Raw genomic sequence first — 17,276 nt, forward strand, 5'->3', positions numbered from 1 at the left:
GAATTTGGGGTGAGGAAACGCTGATGAAGTTCATAGACTAGAAGACTTTCTCACCAGCTTCTAGGAGGGCATGCAGAGTATGAGCAGAGCTACAACCGCTGTCTGGTGGGGGTGGGGTGGGCAGGTGCCTTCTGTTTGTCAGTGTGGAAGCACATGGGTGGAGTCGTTGGCTGGCTCTGACTGCATTCTCTCGGACATTGCTGGGTGTATGGGTTCATTCAGTCTGTCTCTGCTGCATCTCCAGGAGAAGCACCTTTTTTCCTCCTCTTCCTCCTCTTCCTCCTCTTTCTCCTCTTCCTCCACTTCCTTCACTTCCTCCACTTCCTCCTCCTTCTCCTTGTGACTGCTGTTGACACAGACTTCTGCTGCCAAAGCTAATTGTGAGGCCTGATCAGTGAATGAAGGCAAAGGCAGTTGCCATGACAACCGCAAAGAGTTTCAAATATAGGGGATGATGTATGTGATGCGCTGCAATTACTTGGGTGGAAATTGATGCGTGGACACCGGGGACTTCAAACATAGGCTCTGAAGGTGGAGGGGGTATTGGGTTTCTTTGGCACAATGCTTTTTTTTTTTTTTTTTTTTAAGATTTATTTATTTATTCATGAGAGACACAGAGAGAAAGAGAGGCAGAGACACAGGCAGAGGGAGAAGCAGGCTCCATGCAGGGAGCTCGACATGGGACTCGATCCTGGGTCTCCAGGATCACACCTCAGGCTGCAGGCGGCGCTAAGCCGCTGCGCCACCGGGGCCACCCTGGCACAATGCTTTGTGTGATGGAGAGGGAGGAAAGAAAGGTACGACTTCCCCCATAGTTGACTTCAGTTTCTTTTTTTTTTTTTTTTAATTTTTTAAAATTTATTTATGATAGTCATACAGAGAGAGAGAGAGAGAGAGAGAGAGAGAGAGAGAGGCAGAGGGAGAAGCAGGCTCCATGCACCAGGAGCTTGACGTGGGATTCGATCCCGGGTCTCCAGGATCGCGCCCTGGGCCAAAGGCAGGCGCCAAACCGCTGCGCCACCCAGGGATCCCTTGACTTCAGTTTCATTCAGTATTTGGAATGTTGGGCAAAAACCCCTCAGGGGCTTTGGGAAGGCACAACTCTAGCCATTCTGGTGTGTGTGTGGGGGCAGGACACCTAGCCAAATAGCACCAAGTGTCAAATGAGAAACCTTAGAAGTACTGTCAGCTGGCTGAGGATTGGGGTAACCCTTAAAGGCTTCCTGGAGGAAGTGGGTCTTGAACTGAACTTTAAAGCTTTGTGGGGAGTGACCTCATTCAGGACACAGCTGTGCCAGAGAAGAGAAGTTTGTCTATCCTCTGCCAACTCTAGAAGAGGTAGGTTGATATGAAAATCATAGAACTAGGGAAACCTGGGTGCCTCACCAGTTGAGCATCTGCTTTTGGCCCAGGGCATGACCCTGGAGTCCCGGGATTGAGTCCCACATCAGGCTCCCTGAATGGAGCCTACTTCTCTCTCTGCCTATGTCTCTACCTTTCTTTCTCTGTGTCTCTCATGAATAAATAAATTAAAAAAAAAAAAAAGAAAGAAAGAAATGGGTGTAACTGTCTTTAAAAAAAAAAAAAAAAATCAGAACTATACAAAGCAGCCCTGACTGTTTCACTATAAGTGAGGGATGGCAAGAGCCCTGCTCAGTCATTTTCTTGTTGTGTGACCTTAGGCAAGGTGCTTAGTCTCCCTGTAAACTAATTTTTCTGTCTGTAGAATGGGTGTGAATAATTCTATTTCACTGGTTTGTTTTGAGGATTAAGCAAGATCTGCTCTGTAATGCTCCAAGTATGGGGTACTGTATACAGTTGGGGTTGATGTTTGGTTGATGTTCTTGCACGAGCTCCTGAATCTTCGTCTGGATGTGTCCCCATTCACTAGTCTTTGCGTGGTTTCTGGCCTGTGGGTATCTGTGTTACAGAGGTTCTCAATGTTGGGGGTAATTCGTGTGTTCTGAGAGTAAATCCATTTGCCTCTTCTCAATGGGGATGGCTATGTCCCTATTCCCAGTGGAGAAGTACCCTTAGCCCCTAGGGGTCCCAAGTACCTCTGCGTCAGTCACTGAGAAGGCCAAAATGTAGAAAGAGAGGCCAGTAGAGATGGGAGAAGGTTGGTTGTGGGCTGTGGAGAGTGTCTCTGCTGGGAGCATGGCCTTTGTGACTCTTTGGAGCCCTGGCATTCCAGTTGCCTCAGGAAAGGACAGGAGGCCAGTGTGGGACAGAGATGGGGGGGGGGCAGGTGGACTGCCTTGGGAGACTATAGGCTCTTCTAGTGTAGCCAGAGACTGCTGGGGGAGTGAGCTAGGATCCGTGGGTGCGGTAGGACTGAGTTAGCACTGAAGTTGGTGGAGGGAGGGGGGGGGTCAAACAGTCTCCTGCAGGCTAGGGAGGAAGACATGCGCTGTCTGAATAGGGCTGAAGTTCAGCTGTAGTCTGGTTTAAGCAGGTCCTGCCCTCCCCAAAGAGCAGGTGTCCCTCCGATCCTTAGGGACCTCAAAGAGAGGTCACCAGGAGAATGGCCTCCACATTTCAGCACCCAATCCCCTGCCTCTCCACCCTCCTTGCCTAGAAACTCAGCACATTCCAGCTCTGTGCAGAGCCTAGTAAAGTGGGGAAGACAGGGCCTCTGCCCACCTGGGGAAGACCGCCGTGTAAATAAATAACTGTGCTTGATTGTGACTGGTGCTCTAGGAGAGGCTCTGAGCTGTGCTGTGAGGCCCCGGAGGAGTGGGGGATGCTTGTGGGGGCTAGAGGAGCTGGGAGAGCTGCACAGGGAGGGGACAGTCAGGGAGGGCACCATCTGAGGAAGCCTAGCACCAGGCGGGGGAGGGGCAGAGGCAGCGGAACTGAGTCCAGAAGCAGCCTCATGAAGTCTCTGAGGCATGAAAAACGTTACTATTCTCAGACCCATAGCTTGAAGGGAAGTGGTTAGGTTCAGATGACCCTGTCCCTTTTTGCATTTCCCTGGGGTTGGCAGAGGGAGAGAAGGGTTAGAGATCCGGAATGAGAAAGGCCTAGATTGGAATTCTAGCTCCCTGCTCACTAGCTGTGTGTTGGTGGGCAAGTGACTTAACCTCTCGAAGTCGGCTTCCCCATTAGAGCCAAGGCTGTGTGTGGAGGAAGTCAAAACCCCAGTCAGATGCTCCTATGGCGTAATTGGCACTGGGCCTGGGACATAGCAGGGGCTTTGATAAACTGTGGCAGCCGCAGCAGCAACAGTATGAATTGTTACTGTCCAAGCATGTTAGTCACTCTTCCCCAGCAGCAGACTGCATGTGGGGTGACTGGGTGGGCCGGGGGTTCCAGGGACCATAGTGAAGAAGGGGCTTCACTTGGCCTGGCCCAGGTAAGAGCTATGTGGTACAGAAACCGTTTCCCATCTTGAGCCCTGGCTCAGGACACTGCATCACGCCTCGCTTCACCTCACCTCGCTACCTACCCTGGAGAGGAGCCAGAAGGGCTGCCCTCTATCCCCAGAGGGGAGGCAGGTGTGCGCCCTAGCGCTTCTTGGAGTCTCCTCACGGAGGCCCATTTTGCTGTCTCTCCTAAGGCAGCTCATCCTGTTCTGAGTATCCACCTTGGGACCTCATGGAGGAAGCAGCAATTGGGCTTCTGTGGTGGGACAGGTAGCAGAGCGTGTCCCTGAAACAGAGGCTCTCACGCATCCTGATAAGTCTGACCTGTCACCTTTTCCTCTGTAGCCTCAGCTGTTTCATCTGTGAGATGAGGAGTAGCACACAGCGAGCTCCCCCAGGAATTAAGATGGGAGCGGGCTCTGCTTGGTCATATGGTGGTCTCTGTGCTCCGTTTCTCTGTAGAGTCTGTCCAGGAGTTAGCTGGTATTTGTAGTTTCATTCGACAAGAGAGCAAAGTGAGGCTAAGAGAGGTAAAGTAACTCGGCCAAGGTGCTGCAGTGAGCTGGTGATGGAGCCAGGATCTGAACCAGACATGCGAGCACCAGAGTCTGTGGGCTACCCCCTTCCCAGGAGATGGAAACTCTAGGGTGTTCAGCTCCAGGGAGGGGACAGCGTGGAGCAGGGTGTACCCAGGGATGCCCAGGCAGTGAAATCCAGGAGTGGTTTGAAGGACCTTCCTCTCCCCATTCTGTTCTTTCTTCCCTTGCCCTTTTAGTCTCCTGGGTGTTGTAGCGTTCAAAGGCTCAGAGTCTGGGGAGTGGAGGCCAGACCTCTTAGGGTCTGGGTCACTGCCCCTCCTCAGCCTTTCCCAGGGATGGGAAGCCCTGGGATCTGAGGGACCCCTGAGACTTGATGGGCCACCTTCAATGGCCTTTCTGAGAGAGGAGGAAACATCCTAGTGGTGGTGGTGGTGGTGGTGGAGGCTGTCTGGATGGGGTGGGGTATGTGCAAGCATGAGGGATGAGTGATCTAGGGTGAGGTGTGGGTGTTTGTGTGTAAGGGGAGGGCAAGGCTGACTCGGTGAGGCTTTGAGCCACGGGCAGTGTGGGCTTCAAGCAGTCTGTTTTCTGAGGTGGGCGCTAGAGGGAGGGAGGAGCCAGGACTGTGTTATGGTTAAGAGTCTGGTCTTTAGAGCCAGATGGATCCGGCTTAGACTCCCAGCCCTGCTGTGTTCTCGCTGTTGTCACCTTGGGTAAGTTCCTTTACTTCTTGCCTTGTTTCCTTATATACAAAAATGGGGTAAAGGTTCATACCGCCAAGACTTTTTTCTGTTTCTTCTTCTTGGAAGATTGCAGGGGCCGGGCCGGCACCGCTCCTGCTCTTACCGGAGCACCGTCCTCGCTGCTGCGAGGATGAGGCAGCTTGCCGGTGTCCTGGAGAGGGGCCGGAGGGGGAATCCCGCCAGTCCACCCCAGCTCCACCCCGGCCGCCGTCTGTCATCCTTGACCCTGGAGGCGCAGCGGACGCCCTGGGTACTACCTTCAGAGGCCCCTCCTCGGGAGGAAGCGGGGTGCCCCGGGATCCCCGGCCTGCCGGGGAGCGGCAGCAGACCTGGGCAGCAGCCAGCGCGGCTCCGCGGCACCCTCGGCGGCGCCCCCGCCTCCCGGCTGGGCAGGTCCAGCCCCCGGCGGCCCTGCCCCCGCCCGGCGGGCCGCGGGGATTGGCTGGCGAGCGCGCCGCCCCCTCCACACCAGCCTCCCGGCGGCGGGGAGGGGAGCCAAGCCGGCAGCTGGCCGCCGCCTCCTCTGCAGTGCCTCCCTCCGTGTGCTCCGGCGGGGATAATGGGAGGCCCGCCGGCCGAGGCACCGCGGGAGGCCGGCCGAGGTAGAGCGGGCCGGGCGGGGCGGGACGGGCCAGCCGGACGCAGGAGGAGGGGCAGGGCCCTCCTGGGGCTCGGGGGTGGAAAAGGGAGAAATGAAAACAAAAACACAGGAAGGTGAATGAGCCCAGCCACCCGGAGTCTGGGCGGCAGCTGGAGGCAGGAAGATGGTCCCTGCGATCCTTTCTTCCCGCGGCCCGCTCCCCCCCACTCTCCCCCTCCCCCTGCGGTGGTGCTGGGGGCGTGCAGCAGGAGGACTTTGCTTCTTTCCCGGTGTCTGCCTGGCTCATCCGCCTCTCTGGCTTCTTTTGCAGGTGGAAATAAAGGCTGGTGAAGGAGCCGGGTCGTGGGGACAAGGGGCTGCTGTCAAGGTACCTTGTGTGTGTGTGCGCGCGCGCGCGTGCGCGTGTGCACGCCCGCGTGCGCGTGTGCACGTGTGTGTGTGTGTGTGTGTGTGTGTGGTGGGGGTGAAGTGTTTGACTGGATTGGATAAAAATAAAGGGTCTCCTCTGGTGATCCCTTAATCTCCCGCTGCGTGTGTAGCAGCAGCTGAGGGGGAGGGGTGGTGGGGGTGTGGGCGACCAATGAATTCTCAGGCCTGTGTGGGTTTTGTTTGGATTCTTTTTGCTTTCTCAGCTGGATGGTTTGGGTGCAGTTGGGATTGGGTTTGTTGAACTGTTTTGTTTTTTGTTGTTGTGTGTGTGTGTGGTGTGTGTGTGTGTGTGACATGCAACCCACTCCCCACCCTTGCCTCTGGAAATCTCTTGAGAATGTCCCTGGTACTGTTGGTTTGCATCCAACCTGCAGAAATCCCGGGGCGCGGTGTGGGGGGGGGATTGTGCTCCTGAGTCTGAAGCTGATAGGGTGTCATTAGTCATGCTGTCACCATGGAGATGGCTGGAGAGGAGAGGAGGTGGTGGGGGTGAGGATATTTTGGGTAGGGTGGGGGCTGATGCAACATCATGACTGGGAATCCGGCGGGCGGCTGTTGTTACTCTGTGTAGCTTGGTGTCTGGGGGACTGGAAAGAGAATGTTACCAGGTGCGTGGGAAGCAGAGAAGGAGGCACTGTGATCATCTTGAGGGCCGGGACTAGGGTATTTGGGGCAGTGCAGGCCAGAATCTGGTGGGGTATCAGCCATTACTAGGGAATATAGATGTTCCTCTCAGGTTGGCAAGGACCAAGATCAGTAGGATTCCTTGGGCTTTGCCCCTCTTTTCAGGGCTGGGGACCCGCCGAGTGTTTGGGATTACTCAGCAGTATCCTCTGCTGGCCCAGGGTGGAGAAAACTGAGCAGGAGGCAGCTTCATGTGGCTGCCGCTCCAGTCAAGAGCAGAGAAGCTGGGGAAGGAGTGTGGGGATTCTTGGGCAGGGGTATGCAGGGAGGGGGCCTGTTCCTGCCCCTGCCCCTGCCTCAGCCCTACTTTCCCCTTTGGCTCGTGGAGCCTGTGGAGAGCTGTGGGAATCAGGTTGCTTGGGTAGCAGGTGGGCAAGCTGCTGAAGTCCCCAGACACTCTTAGACTTTGGTCCCTGGAAATCCTCCCCCCTGCTTCCTGGGAAAGCTGTGGGAAGCTCTGTGGAGGTGCTGGAAGTGGCAGCCTGCCACCTCACTGCCTGGGTGGGGACACTGGCAGGGAGGGGCTCTGCTTCTCCACGTTGGATGGGGGCTCCTGGGTGAGGTGGCTGCTGGATGGATCAGGAGCCAGGGTGGTTCCCTGGCCTCCTCCCAAGGAACTTGAGGCAGGGAAGTGCTCGGAAGAGGGCATGAATTTTGTTTCTGAAGCCTATTCTGGGGGAAGAAGAAGAGCCAGGTGGCATTAGCTCCCCTGGGGAGCCGGGCATGCCTCGGTGAGGCTGGGAGTAGTGGGCGGACCCTGAGGCAAGCAGAGGGTGGTTGATACTGGCGGTGCTATGGGTGGGGGGGAGAGAGCTGTGAGCTCACTCGCTCACTTCTCCAGAGCAGAACCCCCGTTCCACCTCCACTTCCTTCCCTGGCCTCCCACTGCTGACTGAGGGAGCTGTAATCACTGTGCGCTGAGGGCTGTGGGCATGGAGATCATGCAGTGCACCTGTTCTGCCCCCCACCCTGGGGAACACAGGACAAGGGGATGAGGACAGATGGGCTCAGGGAGGAGGCAGTTCCCCCCCTCCTCTGTGTCTCCGGCCTTGTCAGCCAGAGCTTCCCTCTCTGCTGGAGGAAGGACTGCTGGCAGGTTTGTTTACTCCCCGAAGCACCCCCCTCCTGCCTAGTGATGGCTTCTCTTCAGTTCTTTCCAAGTGTGTTCTCCATTTCTCCCTGCCTGCATTCTGCTGGCCCTGCAGTCCTGCTGGAAGCTCTCAGACTAATACCTCAACCTTTGGTGTTGTGAGCATGCGGCAGAGGCTACTGCAAAAAGCAGAGGAAGCCTTTCAACCATGTCTTCCACCCTCCCCCTTCTCAGAGTAGGGCCTGAGCTGGCTGCATTTTTGAAGTTCTGAGATTGTGTCTGTGCTTATTGTTATTGTTGTCTGTCTGAGAATCCTAGCCTCCCCTTGGCCTGGCTTGACATTGCCAACAAGCACTTAGATCTGACATCTCCCCCTCTCCCTCATTCCTGGTGCCACCTTTCCCTCACATGGAGTTTTCGTAGGTGGCTGATCGGGTGTGGTGTCCCACATACCCCGATGAGGCAGTTTTACCAGATCCTCTTCCCTCAGCAGGTCATGGTGTAGGAAGATGTGTCTGGTGCGTGAGCTCCTTCTGAGACCAGGCCAAGACTCTGGGACGTGGGACAAGGGGATGTCACATGTTACAGTCTGTGTTCCCACAGGATGGGTGCAAGATGGGTAAAACCTCATGGGTGAGCGGTATGCAGCAGGCAGTGGGAACACGCTCATCTGCTGTGTGCTGAGTCCTGCCAGAGTTTCAGGAATATCCATGATGTAGGGTTTGCGTAATGCCTAGCACAGGCACAGAGTCGAGCTTGATAAACGAGATTTGTCATTTTACTGGCTATTGTGTTATGTGTCTACCCATGATATCCCAAGGAACATGCCATAGCACACACTGTTGCCACCGCCTCCTCCTTGGCAGCCTGGACAGGAGTGAGTGCCCAGTGCCGAGAGCTCCAGGCCACCCCTGCTTTCGGGCTCCCACGCTGCTCCCACGCTCTGCCTCATGGGAATCCTTGACTGGCTGAGGATGTCTGGAAACTATTTTGGGACTGTGCCCGGGATCTCTGCCTTCTGTCTCTCCTTTGGACCACTGCAGAAATGCCCCTTTGTCGAGGATCTATGATCCACACACTGTGGGTGACTCCTACTACTTCTTGCTTGCCTGCTCTTCCTTCTCTCCAGCCCTTTGTGAGGGTCTAGCAGAAACTCCTTTCCTCTGAGGTAAGTTTACAAGCAGCAGTGAGCTTGGGGAGATAAGGACTCAGGTGAGTGTGTCCGGCTAGAGCAGGAAGGGAACCAAGCCACCCCCACCCCCAAGTGATAAAGACTGCAGTTAGAGTCCCAGAACCCGGCCCCACCTCCTTAGTGACCCCTTCCACTTTAGAATGTCCTGGGAGGGGAGAGGACAGTGTAGGGTAGATGTGTGAGTGAGCTGAAGGGAGAGTCTTCCCAAAGCCTGCCACAGTGCAGGGGCCACTGCCCCTCAGGGATCAGAGTGAGGACTCCAGTGGTCCTCTCGCTGGGTTTGCTGAGGAGGGACCTGGACTCCGGGCTCCCCCCAGCTACTAGAAATGGTCTTTGTGGTCCTGCGGAGTCCCTTCCCATACCCTGAGGCTGTAAGCAAAGGGTTTGGCTTGCTGGGGGTGGGGGCAGGGAGCATGGGAGGGGCTTTGATTTGGCTCCGCTTCTGGGTCTCCCAGCTCTCTTTCCCACCCTGACCTCTTGGGCTTTTGGCCTCATTTCCTCTCACACTGACACATCTGGGAGTCAGCTGAGCACTCCCCCTGTTTCCAGCATGTGTGCAGCTTCTGAGGTGGCTTCCTTGAGGGTTAGTTTCCAAAGCTTTGGGACAAATAGGGGTTAGGGGATGGCTCAGATGGCGAAAATATCTTGATTATCATATTATCCAGGACTGTGATCCTACTCCTCTTCTGTCCCTTTGTCTTTCAATATTTACAAGCATTTACCGAGTTCCAGGTACAGTGCTAGATCCTGAAAAAGAAAAGAAGTCATTATTTGCTCTTCACACTACCACTGGAAGCAAGAGACATTGCCTAAATTATCCAAAATCATAACTCGAGTGACAAGTTGTGTTTTTTGTGCAGCGAAGCCTTTTGAATTTCTTGTTTGGGGCTGTGAACTTGCACATGGCTGACCAGACCCTTCGCCCCCAGCTGTGCCTATATCCTAGCTCTTTCTGTTTGCTTTCATCACTGGCTCAGTGGACCTCAAGGGACTTTGCAGGAAGAATCCATATGCCAGACTTGTTTTAAGTAAGTCGGTGTTTCTGGAATCTCTTGCTTACAGATTAGGGTAGTGCGGTCAGGAATGAAATAGTTGGGAAGAAAGCTTAGTTTTGAAAGGAGAGTTGGTGTTGGTTCTAGATGTGTTGCGTTTGAGATGCAGGTAGAGCAGGCTGGAGATACTGTGCCTGGGTGTTCCTTCTTGAATCATGAATCGGCCTTCTGCTCAGTGGGAATGTGTGGGTCCTGCTGCTTCCTGCCTCAGGGTTCCTGTGGAGACATGGGCTGAGAAGAGGAAGCGGGGAAGTACAGTTGTCTGGTTTCTTCTCTCTGTTCCCCACTCTGTTCCTATGCATTAGGCATGGGGATATTTCATGTTCCTGGACTTCAGTTTTCTTTTTAAAATGAAGGGGTTCCCCAAAGCTAGTTTTTCTCAAACTAAATGTGGCAAAGTGCCAGTTTTCTTTTCTTTTTTGTCTCTTGACTCCCAAAATGTTGCAGATAGAAACCTAGTCCTACTTTGTACCAGAGTTTGCAGCTTGCACCAGGCATGGCTCACCTTGGGAGTTCAGCACCATGCAGATTGGTCTGTGAGCCACTGATTGGGGCCTGGCCAGCGAACATGCTCTTGCTTGTCATGGCAGGTGCAAATAGCTGCGATGGCTTTAGAAGTTGTGGACTGGTGATAAACAGTTTATGGGCCATATCCTGAGCTGCATTACTTCTGAACTTTGCTTCTGGGAGAGCAGACAGTCTCTGTTTTGACCCCCTTCCTCTGCCCCTTTCTGGACTTCCCCTCTTTTCAGTACTGTCCATCTGGAGGACACTCGGAAGAGTAGGGACCTTACTATCCCAGAGATTCTTTCTGAGTACCTTGAAAGATATCCTTCTGTAGTAGATAAGGATGCCTCCTCTTTGCCCTTTCTTCTTTCTTCTCTGTGAGTCTCAGATTCTGATGGAGAGGTGTCAGAACCTGTGGAGGACCCTGAAGGGGCGGGAGTGTCAGTGCGTGTGGGCGTGTGTGTGTGTGTGTGTGTGTGTGTGTGAGAGAGAGAGAGAGAGAGAGAGAGAGTGTGTGTGTGTGTGTGTACCACATGCCTGAGAGGAAAAGAACAGTTAAGGAGAAGCCAGGTCTCCTGCAGATGCCAGAGCAGACTTGGGCCCTGCAAGACACCAAAGCTCCATTGCCTCAGGCAGGGCACCTTGACTTGAGCTTTTTCCATTTGGCAGCTCTCAGTCATCCAGAGGTGTAGCTCTTTTTGTCTGAGGGCTGATCATGAACTCTGTGCTGATTTCTGTAAGGATAGGCATCTCAATATTTTTGATGGCTAGAGTTTGTACATTGCCTTCCTTCTTGATCCCACCTTCCACCCTACACACTCTGCAAAGCTTATTGCTTATTGTTTTTTGTTTTTTTTTCTGTTGAGGCTCTCTGATCTTTTCATTTAGGTTGCTAAAGACTAGACGACAAACAAACAAAACAAAAAAACCCCAAGTTCCTACTATCCCGGCTGCCTCATCCTAGAGGAGAGTGGGCAGGGGCTCAGGTATAGGTAACACTGTCCTGCTGCAGAAATATTCCTTACGAGGCAAACATCCCAAGGTTGGCAAGATTAGGGTCTGAGCAAATCCTGGTTACCTCTGAAGCCTAGAACTCTGGTGCCCTGGGTGCTTAAGTAATTGGATTTCTCAACCCCGCCTCCAAGCATTTTTCACATGTAATCCTAACCTCATGGGCCTTGGGAAGGAAACAAAGACATTTGAAAGGGTTTGCAACTTGTCCCTGACACTGAGCTCCTAAACTCCCTGCCCTATTGACTGAGTTTTCCTGGTTTGCCTCTTCTGCATTATGCACCCACATCCCCCTGCCCCCTCAGTGTTCTCCTCCCCCAGAGTCTGCTCTTTTTAGCCTGTGGACCTTGGTTTTGGGCCCTGCTACATGGAGTGTACAGAAGGAGCTCTCTCTGCCTGTCCACCATCCTGTACCTTAGGAAGTTTCCATCCCTGATTTCTGCTGGCTGCTCTGCAGGAGGTGGAAGAACTAGGGAGACGAGTATCTATGGCAGAGGCAGGGACCCTAGAAAGGAGAGTCCCATCTGCATCCCAGGACAGACTCTGCTCCACCTTCTCCCTTGAGTGTGGGCCAAGGTCCAGGTCCCCTGTGCCAAATCATTCTTCTACTGGCTTGAACAAGTTCAGGCTGGGTGCAGGGAGCACCCTCTGACCACCAGGCTCTGCTGGACTCAGAGAAGGGAGGCTGCCTTCCTGAATGGGATCATTGTTGCCCTTCACCCTAAGCTCAGTGATGGTGGGGGGCACACAGAGATGGATTTTTCAGTGCAGTGGAGGAGGCGGTGCCCCAGAGATGTCCATTGTGTTTTTCCTGGTGCAACACATCCCTTTGACTTCTCCTGCTGTGTTCTCCATCCTGGAACGTTGTTCACGGCCTCAGCTCATCCCCACTCTGACCTCTGTGCTTTGCGCTCTGCCCTAAGTTCTAGACTGAGCAGAGAGGGCCTTTCAGGGAGCTGCTTTGTAGGGTATAGGCCCGGGACTCCTTTGTGTCAGTTATCTAGGAGCTTATAAGATGCTGTGGGGCTGCTGGGCCAAGATAGCCATCTGCTGGGGTCAGACCTGTGGGTTCCTCACTCACACATTTAGGTAGAGTGAATGCAAGATGAGAGCGGTATGGGGGTCCCAAAGGTGAGTGTTGGACACTCTGGGCAGGTGGTCTGTGTGGCTTCCCTTCCTCACTGACCCTGCCACTTGTCTCTGAGCCAGGTCCTATGTGATGGTTGAGCTATACAGTGACCTCTGCCCTATAGCCTTTCTTCTCACTGTTATTTTTTCCTCAGTTTCCTGTTTTCCAGCTGTGGGTTCCCAGTGGTGTCATTTGGACCCTGAGTAGTAGTTAGGGCTTAGTTCTGGGGTTGTGTGGTTGGAGTGGTACATGTCTTGGGGCTGTACTGGCAAGTGATCCAGAGTACTCTGAACACTTGGCTGGGAGCCAGAGCCCAGGGTTCTGTGTCCAACCCTTGGGAAGCTCCTCTCCCACCCTTCCAGAGGCTGCCTCCTTCGTGTGGGGGCATGGCTCCCCACTGGTTTCTGCATGAGGTCTGGGGGGAGTGGGGTGTGGAGGAGGACCTGGGAGGGTGCCAGGGCACTTCACCCCTAAATACTCGCTCCTACCCCCAGAGCCTCCACAAGGACAAGCAGGGACCATGCTTGAGCTTGCTAAGAGAGTGCCTGGTGGCCAGTCCCTCTGGTTCAGCTAGTTTACTGGTTCTCCATCCCACTGCATGCTAGAATCATCTGGGGAGCTTTGAAAAAAAGAAAATATCAGTGCCTGGGCCCCAGCCCCTAAGAGGCTGATGTAATTAGTCTGGAGTAGAGCCTGGGTGCCAGCATTTTTCAGGACTCCTCAGGTGATTCTGATGTGTGCTCAGGGTTTGAAAGCCAATGCCCTCATCCGGTTTGTCTTTCCTGTGTCTCCCACAGTGCCCCCAATTTTTTTCCCATTGATAATTTTAATAGTAATAAACAAAGAGTCTGGAAAAATTAAGGCAACGAGACATGTCAGGCAAAATACTGGATTGAATATTCTGTTCCATGAAACTGATCCATGAGTTCATATTTATTAAAACCAGAATTTAAGAATTTAAGAGGGAAACTGTCAGATCACAGAAACTGCATATTCTCCTCTCAGTTTTTAATTATTAAATTTTTTAAAAAATTGAAGTATAGGGATACCTGGGTGGCGCAGCGGTTTAGCACCTGCCTTTGGCCCAGGGCGCAATCCTGGAGACCCGGGATCGAATCCCACATCGGGCTCCCGGTGCATGGAGCCTGCTTCTCCCTCTGCCTGTGTCTCTGCCTCTCTCTCTCTCTCTCTCTGTGTGACTATCATAAATAAATAAAAATTAAAAAATTTTTTGAAGTATAGCATACACACAAAAGGGTACATGCTGTATGCAGTTTGGTGAGTTTTCACAAAGTAAACACACCTGCATAACAATCACCTGGCTGGAGAAATTAGTCCTCTCACCCTATTCCCATCATCCAGGATTTCTGTGTCATTTGCACAAAGTCAGGTCAGGATATGCATAGTGCAGTATTGTGCCCTGGCTTCAGGCCTGGAGGGCTTCAGCTTGTCCTCCGCCAGGAGCAGCGCTCCGCACTTGTGTGAGTGATAACCGAGGATTTTTCACTGCTAGGACCCAGGGTGGCGGAAGCCCGCAAGCCCTTCCCCTGTGGAACTGCAGCTGGCTACCTGTAGTTCCATCACTCCCTCAGCCTTTAGGCTTGCCAGCCCTCAATCTTGGCTAAATCCAGAACTCTGTTACCATTTTTTTAGCTTTTTAGTCTCTTTTTGTATTTTACAGATAACACATGTTCTTTGGCAAAATTAGAAAGTAGAAATAGAAGGGGAAGAATTTTCCCATAATTTCACAACCCAGTTAACCACCGTTCACCCGTGTTCCTCCAGCCTCGACTCTGTGCACACAGGTGACCCTTGAACAACATGGGTTTGAACTGTGTGGGTCCACCGATACGTGCATTTTTTTTCCAATAAAAATTGAAAATTGGGCAGCCCGGGTGGTTCAGTGGTTTAGTGCCTGCCTTCGGCCCAGGGTGTGATCCTGGAGACCCGGGATCGAGTCCCACATCAGGCTCCCTGCATGGAGCCTGCTTCTCCCTCTGCCTGTGTCTCTGCATCTCTTCCTCTCTGTGTCTCTCATGAATAAATAAATAAAATCTTTAAAAAAAAGTCATACAGAAAACACACTGACAATACCATACTGTCAATTTTCAATTTTTAAAAAATATTTTATTTATTTATTCATGAGAGACGCAGAGAGAGAGGGGGGCACTCGATCCCGGGTCTCCAGGATCACACCCTGGGCCGAAGGCAGGCACTAAACCACTGAGCCAGCCAGGCATCCCTCCATATGATTTTCTTAATAACATTTTATCAGATTTCTTATAAGAATACAGTAGATCATGCATATAACATATAAAATATGTGCTCATCAGCTGTTTAGGTTACCTGTAAGGCTTCCTGTCAACAGTAGGCTATTAGTCGTTCACTTTTTGGGGAGTCAGAAGCTATATGCAGATTTTCAACTCTGGCAGGGTCTGTGCCCCTAATGTCAGGTTGTTCTAGAATTAACTACTCATTTTCTGTTTATAAAAATAGAGTCATGCCACGTTATAGCCTGCTTTACCCTACCTATAACTAGCTGTAGTGTTGGTTATTGAGCACTTATCATGTGTGTGGTGCACTGGGGCAAAGTTTTCATATTTCTTGTGACAACTTCGAGACAGGTGGTGGTAGCCCCACCTTTCAGATAAGAAACCTGAGATTCAGGCCAGTAGCCTGGCCAAGGGCCCATGTTTCCTGAGGGGTGGAGCTGACTTCAGACCTGATCCACTTGTCAGTAAACTACTGCCTCTCTCCTAGGACTGTCCTTCCATGTTAAATTCATTTGGCAAATATTTAGTGAGCAGAAGCCATTGTTCTCTTTAGTGATTTTTTTTTTCCCTCCCTTTTCACTCTAATATGAATGTCTCTAGTGTTTTACCCGTAAGCATGGTATTGCTGATTGTTTGAGGTCTTTATGTCGTGTTCGGGAACTTGCCTCTTGTTCCATTTTATTAAGAAGTTTTTCCTTATTAGTAGTGGATGTTTCATTTTGTCACATCTATTTAACGTGGTTTGAAGGTGAAATATTTCTCCTTTGCCTGTTATTTGATAAGTTGTGCTAATGCATTTTTTAATACTGCACTATCTTTACATTCCTTAAATGTTCTATACTTGATAATGGGGTTTTTGTTTTTTTAGCATGCTGTTTGATTTATCAGTATGGGAGTTTTGCATTTATTTTTGTGAAAGAGATTGACCTATAATTTATCTTCTGTGACTGTTATAAAACATTTATTCTGTGTTTTCTGTGAAAGTAATCTGTTTTCAAATTTAATAGCATCATATGTATATATTGTTGCTCTTTAGTTTCCTAAGTAGCTGTGATTTTTTTTCACTTCTAACCTCATATAATAATTTCTTTTTTTAATGTAATTTAAAAGCACATAAGATTTGTCAGTTGTGCTTTCTGTTCCTTTTTTTTTTTTTTTTTAAGTAGGCTTCATGCCCAACGTGAGGCTTGAACACACGACCCTGAGATCAAGAGTCATGTGCTCTACTGACCGAGCCAGCCTGGCATCCCAGCTTCCTGTTTTCTAAAGCATGAATTTTTGCTTTAGTATTTATTGTTTTCTTAGGTTTATTTGGTATGTGCTTTTTCTAGATTCTCCATTGGATCTGTAAGACAGTCTATTTCTTTTTCTACTTTTTTTTTAAAAATCACAGACACATTTAAAAATATGACATTTTCTCTGAGTTCTATTGAGGCCTCTTTTGCAGGTTTTGCTATTTCGTGTCTGCTAGTGCACTTGGGGAGATGCTGATGGCACACCCAATGTGAGAATACCAAGTCCTGATGCAGTGTGGCTCCCTTTCCTCCCAACCAGGGAAAATGACTGGATGTGGAACAATGGCAGGGCTAGAGAATGCCCTTGATTACTTTTAGGGGCTTTGTCTCTAAACCGCTGGGCTGGGCCTTCATAATAGCTTACCAGCTTAGCAGCCAGACCTGTGGAGGAAAAATTTTATTTTATTTTATTTTTTATTTTTTTATTTTATTTTATTTTTTTAGATTTTATTTATGAAAACATTTTTTTAAACTAAACAAAATCAGTTTGAATTTATTGCTTAGGACTAGAGCATATCCTAGGCCCATATAGAAGTTTCAGTAGTGTTTAGAAAAGTCTCTTGCATTAGCAGCAGAGGAATTGAAGCTAGAAGCTAAGGAGAGTAAAGTTGCAGGGGGCGGGGGGTGGGGGGAAGATAAAATTTTGACCCAGAGCTCATGACCTAGCTGAGCTGGCTTAGGCTGTAAATTCAGGTCTTGCTCTGTGTGTCTTTCATGCACTTCTGGAAGATAAGGCCCAGTTGGTGCCCTGAGGCTGTGAAGAGTGCTCTAGAATGGACAGGACATTAGGGTAGGAGAGAGAGATACATAGCATTAGGAAGAACAGTATGGGCATCTTTTGGGGATAGTCTCCAGTGTTCGACTGAGAATCCATGTCTTTATTCCCCCTAGAGCTCAGGGTGTAGGGCAATGATGATCCCAACTGGAAAGGCACAGTCTCCCCTCTTCAGGTTCAGCAGAGTCTGGTGTGGTGGGGAGCCCTTCGCACCTGAGCCTGAACTTGTTGAAACCAGCAGAGAAAGGGTTTGGCTCAGGGGTCACACTGGAGGGAGGAGGTGCAGCACATCAGGGGATAGATTTTCTTACCCTCTACTTTGACTCCATGGAGGGCAGTAAAGGCCAGGGACAGAGAAGGGGTGGATTTTGAGTTTAGCCTAGAAACCACTAGCAATATTATTTCTTTTTTTTCCCCAAATGGGAAATACAGTTTTGGACCTTAACAGTAATACATGCTCATTTGACAAACTCAAATAATATAAAAGGATATAAATTAGAAACTGAAAATTGCCATTTCTTCTCTATCCTGGTATAATCTCTATTACCAATCTATGCATATCTTTGTAGACTTTAAAGTGAGTACATGAAC

At 50.9% G+C, this 17,276-nt stretch overlaps 1 protein-coding gene across 4 annotated transcripts in view; it reads left to right on the forward strand.

Annotated features, from left to right (window-relative positions):
• The window catches only part of TET3 (tet methylcytosine dioxygenase 3), a 106,494-nt gene that overhangs the window by 10,663 nt on the left and 78,555 nt on the right, over window positions 1-17,276 (forward strand). For 2 of the 4 annotated variants that reach the window (XM_072769854.1, XM_072769856.1), the window contains exon 2: window positions 5,559-5,615. In XM_072769854.1, the coding sequence (XP_072625955.1) occupies window positions 5,559-5,615 (57 nt within the window). Of the gene's footprint in view, window positions 1-4,435; window positions 4,618-5,130; window positions 5,250-5,558; window positions 5,616-17,276 lie in introns of those variants that run through there. The other 2 variants (XM_072769858.1, XM_072769855.1) reach the window with 2 other exon arrangements.

Source organism: Canis lupus, chromosome 12 (genome assembly GCF_048164855.1).
Source record: "Canis lupus baileyi chromosome 12, mCanLup2.hap1, whole genome shotgun sequence".
NCBI classification, from domain to species: Eukaryota; Metazoa; Chordata; class Mammalia; order Carnivora; family Canidae; genus Canis; species Canis lupus.